This window comes from Rhineura floridana, chromosome 12 (assembly GCF_030035675.1).
Source record: "Rhineura floridana isolate rRhiFlo1 chromosome 12, rRhiFlo1.hap2, whole genome shotgun sequence".
NCBI lineage: Eukaryota > Metazoa > Chordata > Lepidosauria > Squamata > Rhineuridae > Rhineura > Rhineura floridana.
Window position 1 is genome coordinate 45362341 of NC_084491.1, and position 11476 is coordinate 45373816.

The following is an 11476-nucleotide window of genomic DNA, read 5'->3' on the forward strand; positions in this document are numbered from 1 at the left end:
ACTGCAGGCCTGCTACCTCTTCCTCCTCCCACACAGACTCCACAGCTTCAACATCAACCAAAAAAGATTTCTTCTCCCCTGCCAAAAAAAGTTTGCATGCTATTTTGTGGCATTTTGGTTGATCCCAATAAAGATATTGCCCAACTGTGGATTTGGGAGCTTTTTTCTTTGGGACCGACGTGGCTCCCTCAATGTTTTATGTAATTTATTCATCACTGCTCTGGACTTAAGATGTACCTGAGCAGAGTCAGAAGTTTCTGGTTACTGCTCTGTTCTTGTTTAAGAGAGGCTGTCGCATTCTTGTGTCATGACTGGAGTGTCATCTAAGCCTTCCATGACGGACGGTGCTGGCAGCCCCCACCCCTCTTCCAAGAACCGCTCCCAGACTTTGCTTGCCCATTCCTGGCCCTGAATGCTTTTGTTTCATAAATGGACGTCAGCAGTAGGGTAAGGACGAAGAGGGTACAACATCTCTTTAATTAATATAATCTTCTCTGCTATTATTTGCAACAGGAGCACAATAAAGCAATATTTCACACAAGCTTCTCCTCCTCCCACCCACCCCCATGCCCACTTCCTCAGCTGCATGAGCCCCTGGCTGGGGCAACGCACACGCACACACCTTGCCAGCTCCCAGAGGAACAAGGAGTCCTGCGCTTTCCACAGGTACGTGGCAGGTGCTGAAGTGACAGGAAACACCAACCCTGTTGAATAGGGAGCATGCAACTCCAAATGGGATTCCCTGTCGGAAGACTGCAGCTGCAGATCCAGCCTTCCTATGGGGGGGGGGTGTCATGTCATCTGCTGTATTGGAGGATGGAGGCTGCCCTCATTCCGCCCTGTATGAGAATTTCACCTGCTTGGTCCAGGGTTGGCTTCATAGTCTCAAGTGAGCTAGGAAGGCAATGTCTGGCCTTTGCCACTTCCTGGGCAGGCAGACTTCCTTACTTGAGCATTATCAGGACAGACCAGGTGGCAAGTGCTGCTTTGTGCCATGGTGTTCCCTCATCCAAGCGTAGGCCATCTACTGGCAGCTGCTCCTGGGGGCTTTTCCTCAAAGAGGCTGTGACATTGGACCTTCAGCATCATCTCTCTGGAGTCCATTTTGCCTCCTCTTGCTTTAAAAAGGGTCTCTGCTGAATATCTGGGCGCATTCCAGTTGAGAAGCCCAAATTATTTCTGGGAGAGCTGGGCAGGAGCCACACCACTCCAGCACTTCTATATGCCATTTGGGACAATCTCATTCCTGGGCCTAGGTCAGTACTCAAATGGTGGCGGGGGGGGATGGGACAGGGTCTGCCCCTCTTATCTTTTGTGATGATTCTCCCTCATCCCCAGCTACAGGAGGTCAGATTTAGCTACAACGGGTGGGAGGCTTATGGATTCCATTAAGGGCCCCCAATCTTTTCCCCAGAATTTGAGCATTGGGATAAGCAGTGAGTTAGGAGTCTTTGCAGCCCCAAGGAGGTGATATATATGGGTGACAGTTGGCTAATAGTGGATCCCCTTTGTACACCTGTGTCATCCTTGTGTTCATAGGCATAGCAGAAGCTTGTGAGTCATCTTAGCTGAATTCTGGAGCAAGGCAGAGCTCTAGAAGGATAGGCAAGAGAGCTGGGTATTTCAACACAAAAAGGGGGAGTGGCAGGGTTTGCATCAAAGCTGACATTTATACATACTCTGAGGCTCAGGCACAAGGCACTCAGGGGACTGGAAACAAAGCCCTAGGAGGAGAGACTGAAAGAAATGGGCAGGTTTAGCCTTAAGAAAAGACTGAGGGGAGATATGATAGCACTCTTCAAGTTCCTGAAAGGCTATCACAAAGAGGAGGGCCGGGATCTCTTCTCAATCATCCCAGAGTGCAGGAGACGGAATAATGGACTCAAGTTACAAGAAGCCAGATTTTGGCTGAACATCAGGAAAAACTTCCTAACTGTTAGAGCGGTACGACAATGGAACCCATGACCTAGGGAGGTGATGGGCTCTCCAACCCTGGAGGCCTTCAAGAGGCAGCTGGACAGCCACCTGTCAGGGATGCTTTGATTTGTGTTCCTGCATGGAGCCGGGGGTAGGACTTGACAGCCTTATAGTCCCTTCCAACTCTCCTCTTCTATGATTCTGTGAAATCTGAGCCTCAGTAGTCAGAAGCAAAAGCAGGATCTATATCTATAAGCACAGCACAATGAGCCAATGCTGAAGGAATCTTTCCCCAGAAAACTGGAGGATGTGGCAGTTCCTCACTCATAGGCTTCCAAGAAGATGTTGCCTGGCTTATCAAATGAGGATCTGCTACTCCAGCCTTTAGCCTATAGATTCTTGCTGGGCTAGCCTGTGACTTTGCCTAAGCTGAGTCCCACGCTGGTCCTCTGAGCCATTTGCTCAGTCAGGGCTTGGGGAGAAGAGAAGCAAGCACGAGAGTCTGGTAACGTGCCGAAGGGATTTGTGGGGTGTGGGGAGGAAGGCTGGCGAGTGACGGAAATGTTGCTCTCTGTGCTGCATGTACCCAGCACCTCTTGCATGGTGGTCTGGCTCAGGCAGCCCAGACGGTTCAGAACTCGGCAAGCGTCATGTCGGAATCTGATGCCCACAAAAGCATAGAGAATGGGGTTGAGGCAACAGTGGCTAAACGCAACCATCTCACTCACCACAATGGCAGTGCTCAACCCAGCTGAACAATCCTCGCTACCGGCACCCAGTTTGTTGAGCGTGTCCAGGAAGATGATCACATGGTAAGGAGTCCAGCAGAGCAGGAAGATGCTGGTGACCAGAATGGCCACTTTGACTGCTTTCTGCCGCTGTCGTCGCTGGGACCGGCACAAGGCCCTTACAATGGCTGTGTAGCAGTAGCACATGACCGCAGAGGGCAGGAAGAAGCCCACAATGTGGTACAAGAAACGTGTTGCCAGCCATGCATTGATGCCATGCTCCCCAAATTCCATGAAGTGGCAGATGCTGAGGTTGTTGTGCTTCCAGACATCTGAGAAGAGCAGGTTGGGCACTGCCAGCAGCAGGGAGAGGAGCCAAACTGTCAGGCACGTCAGGTGGATGCACAGCGCACGTTGCTTCTGGAAGGTCTGCAGTGCGTACACAACAGCCAGATAGCGATCCACGCTGACGCAGCCGAGCAGCAAGCTGCTGCTGTAGAAGTTTATCCTGTTGGTGGCACTGAGCACTTTGCAGAGGAAAGTCCCAAAGACCCAACCTGCTAAGTTTTGTACCACTCCAAATGGGAAAGTGAACACAAGCAAAAGATTTGCTAAGGCCAGGTGGAAGAGGAAGAGCTCAGTGGAGCTGCGCGAGCGTCGGTAGCAGCACAGGATCACTATCACCAGGAGGTTTCCTAGGGCCCCCAGCAAGAATATCAGCAAGTAGACAAAAGGCACAAGGAACTCCCTGAAACGATGTGTGGCACTGTCATCCATCGCAGGGCACATATAGTCATTTGTGTAGTTTTGCTCATAGTCTGATCTGTTGTCACTGTAATCCTGTGGAGGAGAGAGAGAGAGATTACCAGTTGATGTGTCAGGGAGAGAAATGAACTTTCCCAGATGCTGTTACCCTGATGTTCAGCCATGCTTCCATTCCATAAAGCCTGAAGAAAGAGACACCCTCATGGAAAAACATTACTTATTTGTATGTTCGTTTATAAAAGTATTTATATACCATCTCATAAAATATCAGGGCGGTGTACAGCAATATAAAAACATTTAAAAAAATTAAAAGCAGTACAGAACAATCTTTTAAATGACTGGCTACTCAATAACATTCTAAACAACCCATAGGCCTGTTGGCATACAAAAGGTCTTCAAAAGATGCATGAAAGTCAAAAGCGAGGAAGCCTGCCCAATCTCTTCTGGAAGAGGGTTCTGCAGCATGAGACCAGCAGCAACAAATGCCAAGTTCTGGTTGAGGCCGCCAGGCCTTGTAACATGGGGATGACTAACAGCGCTCCTCCGGATGGGGCTTGTATAGCAAACAGTTGCAGGTGGGCAGCCACTGCAGATGTTTTAACAGAGGTGTTACATGGTTTCAGCCATTGGTCCTATCATAAGAACATAAGAAGGGCCTGCTGGATCAGGCCAGTGGCCCATCTAGTCCAGCATCCTGTTCTCACAGTGGCCAACCAGGTGCCTGGGGGAAGCCCGCAAGCAGGACCCGAGTGCAAGAACACTCTCCCCTCCTGAGGCTTCCGGCAACTGGTTTTCAGCAGTCTAGCCACAGCATTCTACACCAGCTTGACCTTCCAGACCAGGCCCAAGGGTAGACCCACATAGAGTGAATTGCAGTAATCCAGTCTCAAGGTTACTAATGCACGGACTGCAGTGGTTAAGTTACCGCAGTGCAATTACAGACAAAGCTGGCAAAAGGCACTCCTAGCCATAGAGGACCTAGAGGACAAAGATGTATTCAGGAGAAGAGCTTGGAAAAGTTACTTTTTTGAACTACAACTGCCATCAGCCCAATCCAGTGGCCATGCTGGCTGGGGCTAATGGTAGTTGTAGTTCAAAAAAGTAACTTTTCCAAGCTCTGTGAGGAGTACCCCCAAGTTATGCACCTGCTCCTTTAGAGGGAGTATAACCCCCTTCAGAACAGGCAACTGGCCTATCTTCTGGCCATAGGAGCCACCTACCCGCAGAGCCTTCACTTTCCCAGGAGTCAAACTAAGTTTATTGGTCCTCATCCAGTTCTCCATTGCACTAAGGCTCTGGTCCAGGGCAGGCACAGCCTCTCCTGATCCAGATGTTACGGCAAAGTAGAGCTGTGTGTCATCAACGTGCTGATGGCCCCAGGCTCCCAAATTCATAGCAACTGCTCCCAGTGGCTGCATATAGAGATGTTTCATGGCACTGGAAACAGAATAGTGCCTGCAGAACCCCATAGCATGAGTACCAGGGAGTGCTACTCTCTGGACTCAGCTATGCAGGTGGGAACGAGTCAGTGCAACACAGTGCCTCCGATACCCACATCCCACACTGTTGATCCAGGAGGATGCCATGCCCAAGGGTCTCAAAAGCTGCTGAGAGAGCGAGATTAAGAGTAGCAGCATTACACTCCCCCTCCCCCTTTCCCATTGTCCATCAGGGCGACCAAAGCTCATTCAGTCCCAAAAGCCATATTTGCACCAGGAACTGTCAGAGTGACAGCCTTCAATCTGACAGATTCCAGATACCTCCAAGGCCCTTGTTAGAATTATTGTCTGCAGCTGCTCCTCCTAAATAAGGCTTGAGCTACTCCTACAAGATAACAATGCTCACAATGTCCTGCTCCCAATGACCCATTTTTAAAGTTTTTTTTCTTGCAGTTTGAAATAATTTTCTCCCAGAAAGGATGTTGTGGTTTACATTTGCAGAGGAGCAACTTGGGTGATACCTTCTGGTGTACACTTGCTAAGTGACAGCTGCTTTGCTCTTCATTTTGCTATCAGGCCTGAGACAAATAATTACAGTTGTCTAACAGTTCAAAAATAGTGTAAAACCCCCACCCTCAAAATTTAAAAGCACTGAACAAACATTTATTTATTTATTTATTTATTTTATTTTATTTATATACCGCCCTAAGCCCAAGGGCTCTCTGGGCGGTGTACATAACAATAAAACAATCAGAAAATATATAAATACAATAATAAAATGGAATCAAACCAAACAGACGTAAACAAAAATCAAAACAGCAGCAAAATACATCAATAAATATTAATAGTACACATTAAAATGCCTGGGAATATAAAAAGGTTTTCACCTGGCGCCGAAAAGATAGCAGCGTCGGCGCCAGGCGCACCTCATCGGGGAGACCATTCCACAATTCGGGGGCCACAACCGAAAAGGCCCTATTTCTAGTCACCACCCTCCGAGCTTCTCGATGGGATGGTACTCGGAGGAGGGCCTTAGATGTTGAGCGCAGTGTACGGGTAGTTTCATATTGGCAGAGGCGCTCCACCAGGTATTGCGGTCACCAATTAACATTTTTAGGGCTGAAAGGTGATATAATAATACTGGAATAAACCATTTTAAGCACTTGAATAAAACAGGGATCATAGACAGTGTTCCTGAAGCATAAACGGAAGGTTAACCACAAAGAGGCAATGAGAATTAGAGTCCCCAAATGTGAGGGGGTGGAGGGGAGAAAGGTCACCCCCAAACCAAAATATGTGCACCTGTTCATTTTACTTTTGTTTAGATAAAGCTCTGCCTTTGTTTAGCATGTTTTGTTCAGAGACATGTATCAGCCCAAGAACCTCATATAACCCTCATATGCCAGGGTGGTTGGCTCTGCCCAGATTGCAGTGCTCCTGTCAACTGAGCAGCCAGCCGAGTCCCTGCCTGCGCAAGTGAGAAGTTACTCCAGTCTGAGCATGTGTTGGTTCAACTGTGTCAGTCGCTGAGCCGAGCAGTGACTGTGGGATAAAGATGCAGGAAAACATCCCTGGAACTGCAGGTCATTTGACTGATTGATGGTTCTTAGATGGTTCTCAGACTATGCCAACCTATCTGCCAAGGTTCTCAAAGTAGCTAATGGTTAAAAAACATTCTCATACAATCTGTGTCACAACATGACACTCCATACGTCCAGACTTAAAAGCCATTTCTCCAAGGACCTTGGCTGCAAAGGATGCAGAACAGAAGTTAGATCCAGTAAACACACACATGCACATAGACACACACACACACATGATGGTGTGGTCTTCTGTCTAATTAGCCTGAACTGCTCAGTTATTTGGACATATGAAGGCTTAATACAAGAGCCTGCAGATCTTTGTTATCTAGGTTAAATGTCCTCTGAGCCATTAAAGAGAGAGAGGCCCTCACAGTGGTACAGCCTTGCAAGAGCTTGGGTTTGGGTTTTGAGCAGAAAGGGAAGGCTTTTGTGCCCCCTACACCCAGGCACGGAGCATTTTGGACTCACTCATGGGCCAAAGAGAGAGAGTAGAAAAAGAGAAGTCAACTTTCTCTCTGGGGGCTTGACGGGGAAGCAGCTCTCTCTCCCGTGGGACTAAGGGGTTCTGGTGTTCTGCCTGCAACGGAAATCACAAAACTGTGAAGTACCAGTTGAACCACTGCTGCAGACACCTTCCTGTTGAAGAAAAGCACTCAGATCCTGATCTTCTCAATCCCATTTGCTTTCTGGGACTCACTGACCCTTTGTCATTGCACCCTTTTCAGCCAGCCCCCAGTCCCAGCATCCTACACACAGAGACATGACGTATACATGGTTAGCTAGTCCAGTGTAGACAAGCTAGTGTCAAATGCCTGTGGGTGCCCATATTGACATTTTAGCTAAGTGTGGATGGAAGATCCCAAAACTCAGGAACGAACCACAAGCGTCTTCTGAGTCTTCGTTGTGCAAGATCTCCCAATCTACAATAATTATGCAACCTGAATTTCCCAGTATGTGATTAAAACCTAACCGAAAATAGTAACGGTCTGGAAGAGCACACACACACACACAAACACACAATGTTTTTGCTGCAGCAGCCTAATCTGTCTACTCCTCTCTGGGACATTTCCGAACCTGAGAATGAAGTTTCCTGTCTGGAATGGAGACCCCAACTTTGGGCTCGCACAAACCTCTTTCAGTGGAGAGATACTCTAGGCCTAGAACCCAGAGAACAGAATTCACAACCCCTACCCACAGGATTCTCCAGCCCTTTCAGCCTACAAGAACCATTTATAAAATATTTGATTTGAATGTAAAAACATCCAAAACAGCACAAGTCAAATTCGGGGCATGGTTGTACCCCTAACCCTCAGGCCTCCCATTGCCCCACCATGGAAGCCCCCATTTGCCACAACTTACTGAGTTCCACATGTCCACGCTGTACTCGCCTGGTATTTGGGAATCAGCCATCCTCAGCAGAGTCTCACTGCAGCGAGTGGGAGGTATGGCCCTGCAAGAAACACTCATAATCTGTTTTGCAAGGCAAATTGAGACTCTCCACCCCAGGACACCAAGTTCACTTTTTTTTACTATTATTATCATAATTGAAAAAGCCCCCTTTTAAAAACAGCAACAGTTAACTACCTCCATTTCCACACTTCTCTGTGCCCTTGGCTCAACATCTCCCAGCCAATCTCATGGCCATCATCTGCAAGCTACACACACAATTTCAGAAGGGCCAAAAATGCTCAGATCCTGTTGCCCCAGTGTCATAGCCCCTTTGCCTTCCTTGTTATAAGATAAAAATATACTGGGCAGATCAAGCCTATATTCATATTATGCCAGGACTGCAGAACTGCTGCTGCTTCTGCAGCTGCCGCTATACTGGTGGTATGGCTGCTGTACAAGATGGAAATACCAAAATGGGATCAAAATGGCAGGGATCCTGGAAACTCCTCCAGTGCCCATCAGTCAGGGACTGTGCCAATCAGGATGCCTAAATGCTGCCCACACCCACAAGGAACCAATGGCGCATGCCCCCTGCATCACCGACAAAACTATGCCAGAGGGCCCTCACCAGTCCCACTGGCACAGCCAGCCATGACCCTGCTGCCACCACTGCCACTCTCCAGGCATACCTGCTGCAGGAAGGGGTTTGAATCCCCTGGTGCCCCTTAAGAGCTCTGTTTTGGGGCACAATTGGGAGGAAGCAGAGCCTACCCAGCACCATCCCCAACAAGCTCCCTGGGCGGGAGATCACCTACAGGAGCCTTCTGCTGGGACAAGGGTGGAGACCCACTGGAGGAGGACTCTTGGGCCCAGCTGCCAAGGCAGATATGCCACAGGTTCTGCACACACTGGTGCCAGCAGCAGCAGCAGCAGCAGCCACCTCCAGGGGCTCACTCCGTAGGGCAGGGAGCTGAGGAGCTGGTAGCCTCACCAGGGGGAAGAGACAAATATTGCCCCACTCATGTCCTTGAGGCCTAGCCAAGAAAAAAAAATGGCAATCCTCCAATCAGAGGCAAAAGAGGTGCAATCCCCCTCCTTCCGAAGACTGCAACCTGCATGGCAAGATCCTGCCCAGGCCAGCCAGGCCTTTTGGCCCACTCCTCCCCCAGCACGCTATGTGGCCGTTCCCTCCTCCCCTCCCAGCTGCCTCTGTCTCCATCCCCAGGTGCCTGCCTGATACAGCCAGGTGGCATGACCCAACTCCCGTGGGCATGCTGCCACTCACAGTTCAGGGGACCCGAGCAAGCAGAGCAGAGGGGCTGCAGGGAAGGGGGGAAGTGGCCCCTCTCTGCAAATCCCTAGCAACAAGAACAGACTATGTGGCACAGATATAGCCTTTACTGAACAGCACCAGGGATGAAGTAGATCCTGAAAGTAAACAAACAGACACATGCATATGGGGTTCCCAAGGGGTCACCCCAGCAGGATAGGGGCTTTATGGAGGTCAGGGTAGCAGGGGTGGTGTCCCTTCTGGCACCAGCTCCATGGGAGGAGGAAGGCCTTGGTTGCCCTGTTCGATGACCTGTGTCAGGGAAGAGACAGGGGGAGTGTGACTCTGTTGATCCTCCTTTATCTTTCAGGGGCTTTTGATACCATCAACCATGGTATCCTTCTGGGGCAACCATTTGAGTTGGGTATTGGGGTCACTGCATTACGGTGGTTCCATTCTTACTTGGTTGGCCGGCTCCAGAAGTTGGTTCTTGGGGAGGATTGCTGGATCTGTGGGCTCTTCAGTATGGGGTCCCGTAGGGGTCGGTTCTGTACCTCTTGTTGTTTAACATCTACATGAAACTGCTGAATGGGGTCATATGGAGTTTTGGAGTGCATTGTCATCAGTATGATGATGAGACACGGCTCTATTTCTCCTTTTCATCTTCTGCAGGAGAGGCAGTGGATGAGCTGAACCAGTGCTTAGTTGTGATAATGGCCTGGATGAAGGCTAATAAACTGAAGCTTAATCCAGACAAGACTGAGATGCTGTTGGTGGGTGGTTCCTCTGACAGGCTGAGTGGTACGCCACTTGCTCTAGATGGGGTCACGCCCCCTCTGAAGGAGTGGGTTTGTAGTTTGGGGGTTCTCCTGGGTCCGCTGCTGTCACTTGAGGCACAGGTGGCCTCAGTGGCACAGAGTGCCTTCCAGCAGCTTAGATTGGGGACCCAATTGCCACCCTATCTGGACAGCAATAACCTGGCTACAGTAATCTATGCTCTGGTAGCCTCAAGGTTGGATTATTCCAATGTGCGTTATGTGGGGCTGCCTTTGAAAATGGTTTGGAAGCTCCAACTAGTGCAGAATGCAGCTACCCAATTGTTGACAGATTCAAAGCAAACAGCATATAACACCCATCCTGTTCCAATTGCACTGGCTGCCTGTACGCTTCTGAGCCCAATTCAAAGTGCTGGTTTTGACCTATAAAGCTCTTTACGGCTCAGGACCCCAATATCTTCTGGAACACCTCTCCTGATATCAACCTAACAGAACCCTTAGATCTTCCTCTGAGTCCCTTCCCCAGGTTCCCCCTCTGAGGGAGGCTTGGAGGGTGGTTACAAGGGAGAGGGTCTGAGTTGTGGTTCCCCAACCTGTGGAATATGCTCCCCAGTGAGGTCTGCCTGGCACCTTCATTGTCGTATTTTCAGTGCCAGGTAAAGACGTATCTTTTCTCCTAGGTATTTGATAGATTGAGATGATGTTTTGTTTTTAATATGCTGCCAAACTTTCCTATAGCTCTGTTGGGGTGCTATTGCTATGGTTTTGTTGTTGTTTATTGTTATGTTTTTATAGTGTGTTTTATTTGTGTTTGTTTTAACATTGTGTAAGTTGCTTGGGGACCTTCAGGTGTTAAGTGACTCATACATCTTCTTAATAATAATAATAATAATAATAATAATAATAGTAGTAGTAGTAGTAGTAGTAGTAATAGTAGTAGTAGTAATAGGTTCTCCTCAACAACATCCCTCTAGGGCTGAGGGTCTGCAGCTTACTGTAGGTCTTGCCACTTGCCCAGGAGCAGCGGCTCAGTGTCCTCTAGGCTCCCGTCACGCCCAGGTGAGGTGTAATCAAGGAAGCATCTGGAGCGCATGAGGTGGATGGAGAGTGGAGAGGAGATATTAATACCAAACTGTCATGACACAGTAATCAGTAGATCTGGGTGATCCTCCTGATGCAAATGGTGTGTGAGTGGCTGAAATGGGCTGAAGGAAGCAAGGCAAATGAAAGGCATTCACATGAAAGGGCCCAATAGTTACCCGAGTGAGGCTATTGGTCTGTGGGCCAAGAATCCTGGAACTGTAGTTTGTCAAGGGTGCTGGGCACTGTGTAGCACTCTGTGCGTGGGGTGGTGGTAGTAAACAACAGGATTATTTAGGGAAAGCTATGTGCTTTAAATGTATGGTGTGGACTTCTCCCCCTCTACAAAACGCTGCTTCCCTTCACATTGCTAGCAAGCGTGTCAATGAAGCTGAAGGTTGGGAGATTCAGGACAGACACAAGGAAAGCCTCCTTCACACAGCGCAGAGTTAAACAATGGCATTCACTGCCACAAGATGCAGTGATGGGATGGCTTAAAAAGGCGGTTAGATGACTTCATGGAGGAGGA

The 11476-nt window shown here is 48.9% G+C and overlaps 1 protein-coding gene across 1 annotated transcript; it reads right to left on the minus strand.

The window, feature by feature from the left end:
* Positions 1-1934: 1934 nt before the first annotated feature.
* On the minus strand, positions 1935-7854 carry CXCR5 (C-X-C motif chemokine receptor 5). The gene is made up of 2 exons (XM_061592833.1): positions 7792-7854; positions 1935-3485 (listed from the first exon to the last, which is right to left on the minus strand). The coding sequence occupies exons 1-2, from the start codon at positions 7840-7842 to the stop codon at positions 2325-2327; spliced, it is 1212 nt and encodes a 403-aa protein (XP_061448817.1). The 5' UTR covers positions 7843-7854; the 3' UTR covers positions 1935-2324.
* Between the last annotated feature and the right edge of the window lie 3622 nt (positions 7855-11476).

Excerpts from the sequence above, each read along its gene's own strand:
- CXCR5 (XM_061592833.1), bottom strand. The coding sequence starts at position 7,842 with ATGGCTGATTCCCAAATACCAGGCGAGTACAGCGTGGACATGTGGAAC. Across the intron at positions 3,486-7,791 it reads GCGTGGACATGTGGAACTCA|GATTACAGTGACAACAGATC; the intron begins GTAAGTTGTGGC and ends TCTCCTCCACAG.